This window comes from Pipistrellus hanaki (assembly GCF_964339955.1).
Source record: "Pipistrellus hanaki genome assembly, chromosome: 1".
NCBI classification, from domain to species: domain Eukaryota; kingdom Metazoa; phylum Chordata; class Mammalia; order Chiroptera; family Vespertilionidae; genus Pipistrellus; species Pipistrellus hanaki.
In genome coordinates this window covers 55343333-55360796 of record NC_140503.1, presented here as the reverse complement: position 1 = coordinate 55360796, position 17464 = coordinate 55343333, and the positions used below count along the sequence as shown (strand labels likewise).

The window sequence follows — 17464 nt, the reverse complement described above, 5'->3', positions numbered from 1 at the left end:
AAGTTTATTGTATTAAACCACTGAAATCTGGGGATTTCCTCTGTCAGCAGAGAAATTTACTATGTTGATTTTAAGAATTAATTATATATGACCACAAATTATTTGGCAATCTTTTGAGAAGCAACTTCTATGTCCCTTCGCCTAAACTCTGGACAGGCCTTGTGATTCATAACCAAAAGAATGTGAGAGAAGTGACACTATATTATTTTTTGAGGCTAGATAAAAAAGGACATGCAGTTTCTGCCTTGTCCATTGCAACATTTGACTTCAGCGCATGGACCTACACTAGGAGGTATCACTCCATACTATGACGAAGCCCAGGCCACATGGAGAGACCACACATCGGAGCTCTGCTAGCATGCATAGTCTTCCCAACTGAGTTATCAGAAAAAGCTATCCTTCTGTGCCCTACTGAACACACAATTCATGAACATAATAAAATGGTTGTTTTAAGACACATATTTTGGAGCAACTTCAATTAAATAATCATATCATTTGTTTCATAATCTGTGCACTTGAACTAAAGCAGTTAAAGAAGAAAAAGATGTGATTTATTCTTGGTTTGGAGACTTTTGTTATTGCTACTTCTCTTACCCAGAAAGTTCATCTTTCTCCCTAAAGCAGTGACTTTCAAACTTTTTAAAGAAAAACACAAAATAAGAAATAGACTTTATAAACATGACCTAGTATATGTATGTATATTATATAAATTGTGTGCATATACACACTGAATGGCCAGATTATGATAATATCTGAAGGCATAATCTGGCCACTCAGTGTGTGTGTGTGTGGGGGGGGGGGGGGAGGGGGGGGTATGTGTATATTAGAGGCCTGGTGCATGAATTCATGCATGGGTGGAGTCTGGCCAGCCTGGCCAGGGGTAGGGGACATGGGCGGTTGACCGGCCTGCCTGCTGGTCGAACTCCTGGTCTAGGGGACAATTTGCATATTAGCCTTTTATTATATAGGATATATACTGAGTGGCCAGATTATTATGCATTCAGAGATCATAATAATCTGGCCACTCTGTGTGTGTGTGTGTGTGTGTGTGTGTGTGTATAGACATAACTTGTGGGAAGCCACTGCATGCCAAACTGTCAAAATGCCATAAGTGTGCACCAAGGAATGCAGAAGGTGGATGGACTTTGAGCATCAGCAGGGATGATGCTAGGCACCAATTGCTCATGTTGAGCTAGAGGTGGCTCAAAGCAATCTCCTGACTTGAAAGCCTCCAAGTAAATGTTTACTGGACATTTGAGATTGTCTGATCTCCTACGTGTTTGCCGTGCTTTACTGAGTGGAAGGTGTGTATCTAAAATTGAATAAAAAGCAGGCTAGGCCAGGACTCTGTGTGTCTCTTCAGGAAAAGAGGTTCCCCCTAATGCCTTCTAAATATTTCTTGTTTAACATTTTCATTTGTGCGTCGGCCCCTCCTTCAGGTCCTGAGCCTCGCCACAAAGGTTGCGGCAATAATTTTAAACTCCATAAAGCAATGCTTAGCCTTACCAAGTGCCATGCACTAATATTTTCACATTATACTATTTCATTTTTTAAAAGCGTAGTTTTGGCTAAATAGACTTCCTTCCTTACAAATAGGAACTCCACAATGGGTCCCACACACAATCCCCTTGAAAAACACTGCCCTAGCCCAATCATTCTTAAATAAAAGGTCTTAAGTCCAACCAATAAGCCCTCATTGGCCAGTCCATTCTGAGCTGTTTTGAAAATCCTACAATTTATTAGTAATATTACATTTTCTGTACTCCCCGTGCTTAACTTGGTATGGTAACCTCCTCCAGGTCAAGGTTCTGTCCTGTATTTCACTTGCTGAATTCATACTGCACAATAGATTGCTCCATATCTAGTCCTTGTATTCCCATCTCTCAGTTGTGATCATACACTTTTTTAGGTTTGGCTTGTCTTTGGATTGGGGGGCGAGGGTGGGGGGAATATCTATCCGTATATGGCGTGTGCTTACTTTCAAACTGGAAAAGCGCACAAAAGCAGCCCCACCTCTTCAGGCATGTGCAGTTTGTAAACAAACCAAGTCCTCCAACCACACATACGTGTCCTGACACAGCCATGCACAAGGACTAGAACCAAGTTCTCAGGACTGAGGTCTTTTGGGGTTGGTATCAGGGACACGCGGTCGGTGGGATGGGCATTTCCACAACTCACAGCAACTACCACACCTTGGGGGAGTGTTTCCAGAACCGCAGTCCCCCCTCCGCGGCCCCGGCCGGCCTGAGAGGAGAACGGGGAGCCAGGCAGGCGGCTGTAAGGCCGGCCTCGGACCCCGGGCACCCCGGGGCCCCGCTCCGCAGGCAGCAGGCCCACCCTCACCTCCGGGACCAGACCGGCGGGGGCGGGACTTCCGTGAGCCCTCCGCGCCTCCTCCCGCCGTTACCTCCGCCGCCGGCCGCGCCGCCCACGCCGGGACCTAGCAACGGCCTTAGCAACGGCCGGCTCCGCCCTCCGGTGTCGCCCGGAAAGCGCTCCGCCGCGTTCACGCACGAGCAGGGCGGGCGCTCCCACGGGCTCCGGGCGGCGGAGGACGCGTGGACCGGCGCGAGGAGCGCGGGCTGCAGGTGTGAGTCCCACTCCGGCTTCCCTCCCGGGCGGTCCGCGCGCCCCTCCGGGGCCGGGGCGCTGGCTCCGCGCGGCGCGGGGAGCGGACGCCGCTGACCGAGCCGCACCGAGGTCCTCCCGGGATCCCTGCGCGGCGCTGGCATTTTTTGGTTGTTGCGGGCCCCTTGGGAAAAAGGCTTCAGATTTTTCTCAAAAAAACAACAAACAAATCCCCTCCCTCCTCCACCTCCCTCCCTCCCCCAACAATTATTGTTGGTGCTTTCCGCCTCGAAGAAAGTCTGTCCTGGCAAAGTTTGTATTTTTAGTGTTTGCAGTGGTTTGCGGCAGGAGAAACTTAGCACAGACATAGTATGCCATGCATTGTAGTATTTAAAGTATTAAGATAATCTATAATAATAAAAGTGAAATATGATGGGCCATCAGGCAGGCAGAGGGGTTAGGGGTGATCAGGCAGGCAGGTGAGCAGTTGTGGCAATCAGACAGGCCAGTGGTTATGGGCCATGAGGCAAGCAAGCAGAATGGTTAGGGGCAATCAAGCAGGCTGGGCAGGCAAGCAGTTAGGAGCCAGCAGTCCTGGATTGTGAGAGGGTGCAGGCAGGGCTGAAAGACTTACCTCCCCCCCCCCCCCCCCAAATTTTGTGCACTGGGCCTCTAGTGCTTACATAGTAAGCAAAGGAGCCTGTTACTTATGTCGAATTATTTGGAGGAAATGCAGGACAAGTAAGGAAGTATATTATCACTTTAAGTCCGTGGAATTAGCGGATAAAAGCGCCCATGGTGTACAACTAAGGAAGTACTGATGCCTACCGCTTGGTGGGTGGTCTGGGAGTGGCCATGGGTCCTGTATGAAAAAGGTGATACCTTGGAATTTAAAAAGTGGGTGTGAGATCTGTACGTTACGTGACCAGGGTTCTTAAAAATATTCCTGGAAATATTTGAAGGGGGCTTAATATATATATAATACAGGACAGTTCTGTGATGTTTCATTAGGAGGTACATCAACTTGGTTGTAGTTAGGGGCCTTTCCATTAGTACTGTTTTGCAAAAAGAGGTCTGTCAGGCTGCATTTGACCCATAAAATTAGTTTTTCAGCAACTTCAGTAGCAAGATGCAAACAGTATGCTTTTCCTTTTTTTTTTCTTTTTTTTTTTTTTTTCTTTTTTTAGAATGGTTTTGATTTAGTTAAGTATTTGTTGACTTACTCCTGCTGCATCAGATACAGGGATAGGTGAGTGGAGTAAAGAGCTCTGCTCTTGCAGAGTTCACTATCTGCTAGGACACGTAACTTCCATCAAAGGTGCTCCAAGTTAAGGTGCCCTTTTCCATGTTAAATATGTGGAATCAATAAGTGCACAGAGGTAGAGATGTAAGAAAGGCCCTAGAATCCTTACTTTTTGAAACTAAACGTAGAGGATTACGTGTAAGGTAGAATTGATGCAACTTGGTGAGTAATTTGCTTTCTGGGGGTATAGGGTAGAAGGAGAATTTGTTTCCAATTTAAGTTGTAGAATGATGGATTTTTACCAGTTAGTTTCTTAGGAATAAAGTCTCCTTTTCTCCTCACTTATTTTTTTTAAAATCTTGATTGTTGAAATTTCCCCCATTGATCCCTTTTAGCTTGCACCTGTCCCCCATCTCAGGCCTTCCCCACAGTATTGTCTATGACCATGGGTGATGCATATATACATATAAATTCTTTGATTAATTTCTTCCCACCTACCCACCCACCCCCACCTTCCCTCTGAGATTCAACAGTCTGTTCCATGCTTCTATTTCTCTGGATCTATTTTGTTCATCAGTTTATTTTGTTCTTTAGATTCCACATATAAGTGAGATCATGTAATACTTATCTTTTTTCTGACTGGCATATTTCACTTAGCATAGTACTCTCCAGGTCTGTCTGTGCTGTTTCAAGGGTAAGAGGTCCTTTTTTTACTGCTGCATAATATTTCATGGTGTAAATGTACCACAGCTCTTTTTACCCACTCATCTACTGATGGGCACTTGGGCTGTTTCCAGATCTTAGCTATCGTAAATTGCACTGCTTTGAACATAGGGGTGCATCTGTTCTTTCTGATTGGTCATTCAGGTTTATTAAGGATATATTCCTAGAAGTTGAATCATTGGTCAAATGGCAGTTCCATATTTAATTTTTGAGGAAACTCCATACTGTTTCCCATAGTGGCTGAACTAGTCTGCATTCTGACCAGCAGTGTACTAGTGTTTACTTTTCTCCACATCCTGGCTAGTGTTGTGCCCAAGTGTCATCAACCCCAAAGACTACCAGGGAGCCGAATCCGATGCAATTGCAGAAAGCCTGTATTTATTTCAGACTAGTCCGAGCCCAGTCTCACCCACACCAAGGAGGGAGGGCATGGGCGAGAGAGAGGAAGAACTTAACATATCAATGGGTTTTATAGGGAGGGTGGTGCCACTACCTTGGCTGACCTGATTGGTTGGGTTAGGCCTAGGGTCCAGTTACCTGGAGCTGGACCCGCCCCACCCTGCCCTCTCGCCCGCCTGCCCTCTTACCCCGCCCTGCCCCCTCACCCTGCCCTGCCCTCTCAGCTAGCACTTGTCAATTGTTAATTTGTTGATGGTAGCCATTCTGACAGATGTAAGGTGATATCTCATTGTCATTTAATTTGCATTTCTCTGATGATTAGCAACTTTGAGCAAATTTTCATATGTGTCTTGGCCATTTGTATGTCCAGGTCCTTCAAAGAGCTTATTAGTTTGAATACATTCCTGGCTGATACATTAAATCATTGCATTTCTAATATAAAACAAAACGACTGTTTTAGGAACAAAGAGAGTCACTGAAAAATGGATTGTTGCTACCTAAACTTTATATTTGAAATAATTTTCCTATGAGAGCACCTTTCTGTTTTTATGGGAGAGTCCCTCCAAAGGATAATTTATGGTTTTGAGTTTATTGCATTTTAATTTTGTATTTCCAATAAATTTAATTCAAAAGTATGCTGATTTAGTGAATTAAAAACTTGCTAACTTTTGTTAATACTAAAAACAGCACACAGTTGTGAATTAAATTGAGTAATTTATTTGTGGAGACAGTGAGTAAAATGTTTATATTTTGCCCCCCCACTATTTTTTTTTTTCAGTGCACTTATGATAATGTGTTTTAGAAATAGATGTTAAACTTCAGTTTGAATGAAAAATGTCTCTCAGCCCACCTATATTACTTAAAGAAAGGGAAGAAAATAATTCAAGATTGGTTGAAAAAAAACAACCACAAACTACTTCCATAGATGCGGAAGATCCTCTTCAAAACTTATGCTTAGCATCGCAAGAAGTTCTTCAAAAAGCTCAGCAAAATGGAAGATCAAAATGTCTTAAATGTGGTGGTTCAAGAATGTTCTACTGCTATACATGTTATGTCCCAGTTGAAAATGTACCTGTGGAGCAGTTGCCACTTGTGAAGGTTGGTAAGAAATTTAATTTTTGAAAGTAGGAACATAGATTTTAAAAAGACATCTCATATTTTCCTGTTCTAATGTAATTGATACACTTGATAAATAGCATCATTAGGAAAATGAATTATATAAATAGTAATTTAATCCTATAGACTCGAAACCTATTTGTTTTTCTTGTCTGTGGAAAAACAGATTCAGGTTTCCAAAACATTAAGGTCTGAGATGGTGTTATGTTTAATGAAATCAATTGTTTTTTAAATGGATGATTATAATTAATTTACAACATAGAAAAAAATGTAGTATAAACATGAATACTACAAGAGACAAGTTTATAGACTGCCTGAAGGAGCTTCAAAAACTGCCTCAGGTCCTTGGACTGCTCTGAGAAAGCTAGGTAGGGCTCATTTTTGTTTAGGCTTTTGTAGAATGGGGTTGGCTCCGTCCTATACATGAATATGGAGCACCTGTCAGTGATTAAAACAAAACTAAAATTGAAAAGACTTAAGACCTACTCATTGGGCTATGTTATAATTTATAGTAATTTAAAGCCAGATTTTTAAAACATATGTGAATTGATTGCTTAGCTTATATTTTTGTTGCTTTCCAAGACTACTATTATATAAAGTATAAAAATCTGTAAACCGTCATGTCTACGTAATCAAAGAATTTATTACTACACTAGAGGCCTGGTGCACCAGTGGGGTCTCTTGGCCTGGCCTGCAGGGATTGGGCCGAAACCAGCTCTCCGACATCCCCCAAGGGGTCCCGGATTTCGAGAGGACAGTTCTCGGTGACACCCCTGGAATTTGACTGCCACCTCTCTGGTTCCTGGTGCATCACCTAAGAACTGCAGCTGCCAAATCACCGCAGCTCAGCAGTTCCCGTGTTGAGCGTCTGCCCCTTGGTGGTCATTGTGCATCATTACTGCTAGTCGGATGGTCAGACAGTCAAATGGTTGAAGAGTTACTCTAAAATATATATATTTTAGAGGCCCAGTGCAGGAAATTCATGCAAGAGTAGGCCTTGCAGCCCCAGCTGCCTTACAGCCCTGTGACCCTGCTATCTGCCCACTGGTCATTCCAGAAGGTCATTCCACCATCTGGTCTAATTAGCATATTAACTTCTTTATTATATAGGACTAGAGGCCTGATGCACAAAAGTTCGTGCAGGAGTAGCCCTTCCTTCCCTGGCTGCTGGTACCAGCTTCTCTCTGGCACCTGGGATCCAGGCTTCCCTCTGGCTGTCGGCAAGCACCCTTTCCTCTGGGCTGCCACTGGCAGGCACCCAGAACCTGGGCTTCCGGTCTAATTAGCATATTACCCTTTTATTATTATACTAGAGGCCTGGTGCACAAAATTCGTGCATGGAGGCCGGGTGTCCCTCAATCCAGCCTGAACCCTCTCCAATCTGGGACATCTCACAATTCAGGACTGCTGGCCCCCAACTGCTTGCCGGTGTGCCTTCCTGATTGACCCTAACTGCTTCTGCCTGCCAGCCTGATCACCCCCTAACCACTCCCATGCGAGCCTGATTGATGTCTAATTGTTCCCCTGCCAGCCTGTTTGCCCCCAACTTCCCTCCTCTGCAGACCTACCTGGTCACCCCTAAGTGACCTCCCCTGCAAGGTTGATCACCTCCAACTGCCCTCCACTGCTGGCGATCTTGTGGTGGCCATCTGTGTCCACTTGGGGGAAGGATTTTTGACCACATGGGGGCAGCCATATTGTGTGTTGGAGTAATGGCCAATCTGCATATTACTCTTTTATTAGATAGGATAGAGGCCTAGTGCATGGGTGGGAGCCAGCTGGTTTGCCCTGAAGGGTGTCCCAGATCAGGGTGGGGGTTCCCTTGGGGTGTGGGAAGCCTGGGCAAGGAGTCTGTGGTGGTTTGCAGGCCAGCCACACCCCTTGGTGACCAAAGCTGGAGGCCCTGGTATCTGGAATTTATTTATCTTCTACAATTGAAACTTTGTAGCCTGGAGCAGAGCCAAGCCTTCTGCTTGCTCTGTGGCTGCCATTATTTCTGTTTGGATTTGTTTACCTTATATAATTGAAACTTTGTAGCCTTCAGTGTAGGCTTAGGCCCGCAAGGGCAGGTTGAAAGCTTGGCTTCCTCCATTGCCTGGGAAACTCAAGCCTCCCTTCTGCTCTCTGTGCCTGTAGCCATCTTGGTTGGGTTTATTTGCATACTTGCTCTGATTGGCTGGTGGGCATGGCTGGTGGGTGTAGCAGAGTGATGGTTAATTTGCATATCATTCTTTTATTAGTTAGGATGCTGCCAGTGCTGGCCCTGCTCCCACCCACTGATGGTGCAGAGTGATTGAGACCAGTGCTAGCAGAGGGTGTGAGAGGGGCTGGCACCATCAGCGGGTATGAGTGGCAATGGCTGCCCCGATCACCCCTCAGGAGCAGGGGGAGGTGGTTTGTTCACTTGTCTTTTTTTTTTTTCTTTAACTTTAGCTTCCACTGAAGATTGACATCATTAAACATCCAAATGAAACAGATGGCAAAAGTACTGCTATACATGCGAAACTCTTAGCACCTGAATTTGTAAATATTTACACATACCCTTGTATTCCAGAATATGAAGAAGAGGACCATGAAGTAGGTAGCTTATTTCCTACAACTGTTCACATTGAAGCTAAAAATGAACTTTAAATTCCAATGTCTTTCAGAATTTACTTGAACACAATTTAATACTTTTCTTAATGATCTAGCTCTAAACAACATACACTTTACTTCACTGGTGTCTGAAGAAATCAGAAGATCCTAGATTTGTTGGGCTTTTTTGAGTTTTTCCACTTTATCACTTTTTCTGAATTATTTCTTTAAGTTTTTACACTTTGCCAATATTATTATGCCTACTTTTACTTTCTCGCCACTTCCTTGTCCTGCCCATGCATACGACTCATAGGTGGTCTAATTTGATGCAAACTGATAAACCAGATTACAAACATTATTGGAATTTGTCCAAAAGAAAGACTGGATGAAAAAATTTTCAGGAATTCTCCCTAAATTTAGAGCTTTAGTATATGGCTTTTGTAACATTTCTTTTGTTAGCTCAGAGGCCTTCCTTGCTCACTTCTAGATTCTTAGTTGGTTTTCACATAGTTGGAATTTCACATTGGTGAAAAGTAATTTTATAATAGAGCTCAAAAAGAGGTAGACATTGGGTACTTTTAAAAGAAATTTGTAACCCCCTTTAGGTATATTGGGGATCATTTATTGGTGGTGTTAATCAGAAACAAAATTAAAAATTAATACATATACTCAGTTGTTCTCAAAAGAACCTGGTTTTTCCTTTTCCGTAAGTATGTTTTTTATTGAGTTTATATAGAAAATTGTGTTTGTAAGTAATACCTGAATTTTGGATCTAGGAATATATTTGCATTTCATTCTCTAGTCAACTAGGTAAAATTTATGTTAATTAAATAGAACACAGTGCTAGATTCAATAAAGTGATGTGATATCTTACAATCCAAGAAAATCTAAAACCCTTAGACTTTGCTAATTGAGTACATGGGGAATATTGTCATGGATTATAGATGTTTAAGCAATTTGTATGTAAGTTTAAAGTTTAAAAATGCAAGATTTTTTGTTTCTTTTATTTTTATAATGCTTATTTTTAATATTAAAAATGATGCTTGTTAAAGAAAACTTGGTGAATACAGAAAACTATGGGGAATAAAATACTCATAATTCTACCAACATCTATTCATTTCACAAATACACTTCACAAAAAAACAAACAAAAAAAATTGGATGCCTGCTTTATGATAGCAGCCATTTAGACATTAAAGGCTCTAGGAGTATATAAACTCTCAGTAAAATGCTAAAAGAAAAGAAGTATTGTAATTTATAGAATTTTTCCTTTAAAGTTACATTTTTCAGTTTTAATTTTTCACTGTAATAGGTATATTTTTAATAAATATTATGGGTGTGGTGGGTATATGGGTATTTAGGATTATTTTATTAAATGCCCATAAGTGAAATTATTTGATGAAAGAGTGTGAACATTTCAAGACTCTTTAATTTGCCAAATTGCTTACCAGTATCTACTGTGTATCATTTGTTTTGTCTATTATATAGGTAAAAATTGTATTTAATTATTGAGCACTTTTCAGTGGCTCTTTTACAGAATATTATAAAATTTAGTTTTCTCTTTCAAGGTATAATTAACTAGGCTTCTATCCACAGATGAATAACTTATTTTGAAATAAAACTTTTGGGTAGTATATAATGATTATAAATTACTTGGGAAGAGTCAAAAACTTTACCACATGTATTAAAGAAATGAATGTAGTAGAAACTAATGCTTGTTTCTTAGATATTCACATTTTTTTCTCTTAAAGTTTTAAGTCAGAATTTATTCATTCTGATCATAATTACACACTATTAAATTAAGTTTCTTTGCTTTAGGTTGCACTCATTTTTCCGGGACCTAAGTCTGTCTCAATAAAAGATATTTCTTTTCATCTGCAAAAAAGGATTCAAAATAATGTGAGAGGCAAAAATGATGACCCTGACAAGCCATCTAGTAAACGCAAGAAAACTGAAGAACCAGATTTGAATGACAGCAAGTGCAAAGAGACAACACTGAAAAAAATTATATTTATAGATAGCACCTGGAACCAAACAAACAAAATATTCACTGATGAGAGACTTCAGGGTAAGAAAAAACAAAATGTTTTTGTATTGCTTTTCTCCCCCAACTTTCATTTCAGAAAACTTCATGTCTCCAGGTACATTAGGAGAATTGCATTAACTACCCATACATCTTTCACCACATTTGCTTTATTTCTCTTTTCTGTGTTTCGTTTGTAATATACTTAGATATGTATTTTTGAAAGAATGATGTAGGCTTTACAACACTTCACCTTTAAATACTTGTATACATCTTTTAAGAATAATTGCATGATCATAATACCATTATCACTTCAAGAAAATTAACAAAACTGCCGAAACCGGTCCCAGTTTCGATTCCGGTCAAGGGCATGTACCTGGGTTGTGGGCACATCCCCAGTGGGGGGTGTGCAGGAGGCAGCTGGTCGATGTTTCTCTCTCATCGATGCTTCTAGCTCTCTATCTCTCTCTCCCTTCCTCTCTGTAAAAAATCAATAAAATATATTTTTTAAAAAATTAACAAAACTTCTGTAATGTCTAATATACAGTCCAAATTCACATTTCCCTAACTGACCCAAAAATATATTCTGTAGCTTTTTTCCCTCTGATGTATGATGTAGTGTGTAACATTCCATTTGGTTATGTCTCTTTCTCTTTTAATGTAGAACAGTTCCCTGTTTCTGCTTTTCATGACTTAGAATTGTGTGAAGAGGACAGGTCAGTTGTCTGAATGTTTCATCATGATAGATTCAGTTTAAATTTTTTTGCAAGGATCCTTACAGATAAGGATAAATCCAGGATTACCCATGACAATTCCAATTTATAACTATTGTTTTGATATAATTACTAATAACATTGCTTTTTACTCTTAGAAATGAGGCTATTACTGATAAATTATATGATTACCCTATTTATATAGGTAAAGTTGTTTACTTATTATTGCATCAAAACAGGAGGCATTTAATATAAGTTGTTCCATTATTGGTGATAACTTTCAATTCTTGGTTAAAGGTGATTGCCAGATCTCTCCATTTTAAAGATTTATTTTCTTCTTTGAAATTAGTAGTAATCTGTGAGGTGATGCTTTGAGACTATGAACTATTTACTAACTGCTTTTCACTCAGAGGCTTTCGTATTCACTGATGATTCTTCTTTAAATCAGTAATTATATCGAGAATTGCAAAATGATAAAATTTTAATTTTATGATTTCTTCTGTATTTGTTAGCTGGCATTCTTTTGTAAGGAAGAGCATTTCCTTTTTCTCCTCTTCTTTTGTCCTCTCTCCTTGTACCATTTATGAGATCACTGTTGTCTGATACATGTCTTTTTAATTCAGTATGTTAAAATCCATAATGATTATATATATATATAATATATATAATCATTATGGATTTTAGTGTGTGTGTGTGTGTGTGTGTGTGTGTGTGTGTGTGTGTAAAATGCCCAAATTATCTCAGATTTTGTCAGTGGGAGCCCTTTTTTGGGGGCATGGCTCATTAGTCTTTGTGGTTCAGCACTTTTTCCTTCCTCAGAACTAGAGTTAATCATTCAAAGTTTACTTGCACTTTTCTCCTGCCCTAGACCAATAATCAGTCATTCAAAGGAACTGTGGGTTGTTGTTTTTTTTTTTTAGTTGGGAATGATATTAGAAACCAAGATATGGTAAATTTGTTACTATTTGGATGTTGCTTCAAAGGACAGAGCCAAGAAAAATAAGTGTGTGTGTGTGTGTGTGTGTGTGTGTTGGGGGAGGAGGAGAGAGAGAAAAAGGGGAGGGGGAGGAAGAGAGAGAGGAAGAAAGAGAGGAGAGAGAGAGAGATTGATTGAGTTTATATGGGTGGTTCCTATGCAGCTTTTATGTTACAGTGGTTTTCTTTCTTGTTTTATGTCTTTTTCTCTTGGAATGAAAAGATTAGTTCCTAATAATAATAGTTTAAAAGAGTTGCTTTATTTCCCCAAGAACAATAACCAGTAATATGAAGAACAGGATCTCCTATGAACTCTCATGTTCTGTTGCACCTACTCAGTTCTTCAGGCTTTCTCAGTTTTTCTAAAAGCTTTAGTTTTTTTTTCAGCTTCTTGATGACTTTATTTGTGTACAATGTGTGATTATAAGGCAAGAGAGCTAGCTACCTAGTTGGTATTAGACATTTGGAAAAACAGTTTCAACCTGGGAGAGCTTCTCCCAGGCTGTTGTCAGAAGTGTACATCATTTAGAAAAGAAGGTTTATAACACTTTTCAGAGTCTGACTTATGTTAATTAGTACCAAGCTAAAGTGAGTGACACTAGTAAAGATAATTAGCTTAATTTATATGGTTGCTGATGTTTAATAGAGAAATGGAACCCTAAAACCCTGCTCTTTGAATACTGCGTGCCACATTATCTTGGATGGTTACAACAGCAAATTATGCCCCAGTTTGAAGATTTTTCTGAGCTATTTTTTCTTTATATGGTTATTGAAATGATCCAATGAAAGAACGTAAGTGAAAACACTTGAAAAAAACTATATAAGGAATTTCTGAGGTACAATTCAAAATCTGTTTTCAGAGAGTCCACATTTGTGCTTAAGGCTTAAAATCAGATTTATACAGAATAATTTCTCTTCCTTCCCACATCATATAGAAAGTATCGTCCATTTTAATTCTGTGCTACATTAAATTTTTTAAAAGTATTTCTCGATTCCTTCAGAATCATTAAATAAATAGATTTCTAGAGTCAGTCTTCTCTGGCTCCACATTTCACCTCAGGGAAACGCGGGCTGTGTGCACATTTATAGTCTCTGTTCTTGTGAAATACCACTTTCCAGATAAGCCCAGTCACTTTCACAAGAAGCAACCATGTTTGTTATAAATCATTGCCTTTAGGCTTGGAAACATTTTATCATTACATGGGATTAAAGTGAACAACTCTAAACCCCACTTTAAACCCACAGAAGTAGTGTATTAAAAAAATAATGTTTCTGTTATCTTACTATGAGTGCTGAGGTTAAGAATCCCCTTAATTATGTAAAAACATATTTTGTCAGACTTTACAGAGGAAAGCTCCGGGTGTTTTACTACTATCAAAATAAAACATTTAAAGGTTGAATGTTTAATTTAATCATATAGTGTAAACTGCAGGTGAACTGACACACATTCTTGAAGATTCACCATGGGAAGCTTTTGGGGGATGTGGGGGGAAGGATAGTTTTCTTTTTGTTGGGGAGGGAGTCCGAATGATTAAAATAGGAAATTATACTGTAATTTGTTTTAAAAATTGCCAGCTCTCTCCCTTCATTTTGACAGATTTGTTCATGTTATAAACATTTCCTGAACTATACTTAGTGTGCTAATGAATGCTCATCATACACTACCTCATTTAGTCCTCACAACAATATGGTTTTCATTCCCATTTTTTAGTTGAAGAAATTCAGGCAATAATTTTAGAGGGAAAGCCATCTATAGTTACCTGCTTTCAAGTTTTACTGCTAAAATAATTTGTGTATTTATCTTAAAGTTATTGATTGCCAGAACTACTGGCAAGAAATTTTTTTAAATGTATATATCAAATTTTAAAAAAGAAATATAAATTTTCTAAGTAATATAATGTCTGTGTATTTCAGTATAGTTAAAAAGGTTCTATATGTCTATATATTTCCAAGAAAATCTTTAGAACAGGATAGATTAGTAGTGATAGTCACTAAATCTTGGCTTTTATATTTAACATTTTAGAACATATTAAATGTATTATAGAAACTAGCATTATAATAGCTGCTCTTTGTTTCTTTTTATAAATTACATTGATGATGTCAAAATCCTATGTTAATATTTTTTCTTTTAATTTTATTTTTCAATTACAGTTTACATTCAATTATTTTGTATAAGTTTCAGGTGTACAGCATAGTGGTTAGACAATCATATGCTTTACAAAGTGGTCCCCGCCTAAATTAAGATTTTAATTGTACTAATTGCTTAGAACATTTTCAATACTTCTAGAAGTATTAAAGACCATAACCTGCCTATTTCCCTCCTCGTGAGATTCAGAATGATGTTTTAAATGTCAATTTATTAAGGAAATGAAACCCTTCTGCAAACTGGCAAATTTAGTCCTGTCACAACTTTAAATTAAAAAAGACAGTGGTAGATAGCAGATAGAAAGAGATGAATATTGCTGTGGCCAGTTTTTCTCAATGGTTTGAGTGTCAGCCTGAGAACTGAAGGGTTGTGAGTTCAATTCCTAGTCAAAGGCACATACCTTAGTTGCAGGTTCAATCCAGACATGGGTTGGGACTGGAACAGGAGGCAACCAATCAAAGGGTCTTTCTCATGGAAATATTTCTCCCTCTCCCCTTTCCCTCCTCCCTGTAAAAATCAATGGGGAAAAATATCCTCACTCCTGAGATAAAGATTAAGGGGGGGGGGGGGAAGAGAGGGAGGGAGGGAGGGAGAGAGGGAGGGAGGGCGGGAAAGAAAGAGGGGGGGAGAGAGAGAGGGGGAGAGAGAGAGAGAGAGAGAGAGAGAGAGAGAGAGAGAGGGAGAGAGGGAGAGAGAGAGAGATGAATCCCTTAAATATTAACTACTTTCACCCATTGCTACTGGGTCCAAGACTTATAGGTATAAGATTTCAATTTGTGTTTTATATTGCTTCTGTTATATACATTAATGCATTTAAGAAAATATTTTATTTCTTTATTTTTGTTAATCCTCACCCAAGGATATTTTTCATTGATTTTTAGAGAAAGTGGAAGGAAGGGGGAGAGACAGAGAGAAAGATCGATGTGAAAAAGACACATCAATTGGTTGCCTTGCACACAAGCCTGCACCAGGGCTGGGGATCCAGCCTGCACTGCAACAAGGATACACGCTCTTGACTGGAATTGAATCCGGAACCCTTCAGTCAGTGGGTTAGTGCTCTATCCACTGAGCTAATCTGGTTATGGCAAAAAAATATCTTATTTTAAAGTGGGATCAAGGGGATTTATCTGTGCTCTTCAAAAAAAAAAATTCTTAAGAGAATTCATCAGTTAATTGTATCACATCCTGTAGTTAGGAAATATTTAGTCCTGGGTGGGTGGTTCGGTTGGTTGAAATATTGTCCTGGACACCAAAAAGGTTGCAGATTCGATGCCAGGTCAGGACACATACCTAGGTTGCGGGTTCAATCCCTGGTCATTGTGCATATGTGAGGCAACCGATCGATGTTTCTCTTTCTCTTTCTCTCTCTCTCTCTGTCCCTTCTTCCTCCCTCTCTGTCTAGGATCAATAAACATATCCTTGGGTGAGAATAAAAATGTATATGTATATTTATACTTTCCTTACTTGTTTTTGGCAGGGTTGTTACAAGTTGAGTTGAAAACAAGAAAAACTTGCTTCTGGCGCCATCAAAAAGGAAAGCCAGATACCTTCCTTTCCACCATTGAAGCCATCTACTACTTCCTGGTAGACTACCATACTGATATATTAAAAGAGACATACAGAGGACAATATGACAATCTTCTATTTTTCTACTCTTTTATGTACCAGTTGATAAAGAATGCCAAATGCTCTGGAGACAAGGAAACAAGAAAAATTACTCATTAGTCTCTAAGAAGCCACTTTTGTGATTTTATTTTGCTAAAAATCAATAAACTTGTAATTGTGTTTTGTTTATTCTTAGGGAATATTCATGTGTCATGTCTGCTAGACCACTTTAAACTATGAGGCTTTATTTATTTTACCTCAATTTTTTTTAAGGATGTTATTTAAGGAAATTTTCAGAGAGAGTGTTGACTGAAAAATTAGCCTCAGAAGTTATTAGCAGAAGTTTGGCATATCTCAATCTTACTACTACATTTTACTATAGTGTGTTATATTTATATCTATTTAATTAGATATATTTAGATACTTGTTTAAATATCCTTGTATCTTTCCACTTATTTTCACTACCATATTTGGAGGTAAATGGGATCAAAATCTCCTTGCTGGCAGTGAAGTGATAGGTAATTAGGGATCAGAATCTCCTTGCTGGCAGTGAAGTGAAAGGTAATTAGTTTGAAGTTAATGGCAAACATAGGCAGAACTAGAATTGTAGTTCCAGTCCCTAGAATAATTTCACGTCCACACTGCCTGTGATGGACAATTGTTGCTTTGTACATCTGTCTGGCATCTTTTTTAGGGAGAAATTCCTAGCAGCCATGGGTTCCTGTCAGAGGCTTGGACACATGGCTCAGGTGGTTGATTCAGTGATGAGCACATGACCCAGCATCCTTTTTGATAAATGGTGTGGCTGCTGTAGAAGATAGGGCTTACTTTTCAAAAACCAGTAGGTGCAGTGGTTAAAAGCGCAGACTCTAGAGCTAGACTATCAATCTAAATTCCAGCTTTCCTTTTCCACTTACCAGTCATATGTCGGTTTCTTCATCTCTAAAGATAAGGTGATACAATAGCTACCTTATAGGATACTTATGAGAATTAACTCAAGTTGGTGTATCTAAATGGCTTTCAAAAGCACCTGGCCTACACTGAGTGCTGTATATATGTTGGCCCTTTTATTTTATTTGGAGTTGTAAACTAAATGAGATAACCTTAGAGGAGCTGCTGGCATCTGTGCTGCAGGTGGCAAGAGCCTGCCTTCGAATGAAGCTAGCGAAGGAAGGCAGAGTGGAGAGAGAGAGACTGAGTCCTGAGGACATCGGTTAGTCACCTAATCTACCTGCTTGTGAACGGAGCCCTCTGCTGGATAGCTTCTGCCAGCCCCTCTGGGGCCACCCCCCACTCTTCCATTCTTCTCTCAGTTCTGTTAGGTAGGTTCCCTTACCCTCTGGATTTTGGTTGGTTTCAACAAATGAGAAGCACCAACAA

General features: G+C 39.5%; 2 protein-coding genes across 3 annotated transcripts in view; one reads left to right on the top strand and one right to left on the bottom strand.

Annotated features, from left to right (window-relative positions):
* The window catches only part of FAM227B (family with sequence similarity 227 member B), a 193735-nt gene extending 191322 nt beyond the window's left edge, over positions 1-2413 (bottom strand). The window contains exon 1 of the mRNA XM_084898380.1: positions 1979-2413. The gene's annotated coding sequence lies outside the window, so the exon portion shown is untranslated. The remainder of the gene's footprint in view (positions 1-1978) is intronic.
* A 44-nt stretch (positions 2414-2457) lies between these two features.
* DTWD1 (DTW domain containing 1) lies at positions 2458-16284 on the top strand. Of its 2 annotated transcripts, XM_084898334.1 has the most exons (6): positions 2515-2590; positions 4406-4505; positions 5712-6031; positions 8483-8626; positions 10441-10690; positions 15957-16284. In XM_084898334.1, the coding sequence occupies exons 3-6, from the start codon at positions 5768-5770 to the stop codon at positions 16202-16204; spliced, it is 906 nt and encodes a 301-aa protein (XP_084754460.1). In that variant the 5' UTR covers positions 2515-2590; positions 4406-4505; positions 5712-5767; the 3' UTR covers positions 16205-16284. The 2 variants fall into 2 exon arrangements, with proteins under 2 accessions (XP_084754459.1, XP_084754460.1); XM_084898333.1 differs by lacking the exon at positions 4406-4505 and having other exon boundaries at positions 2458-2588.
* Positions 16285-17464: the final 1180 nt, after the last annotated feature.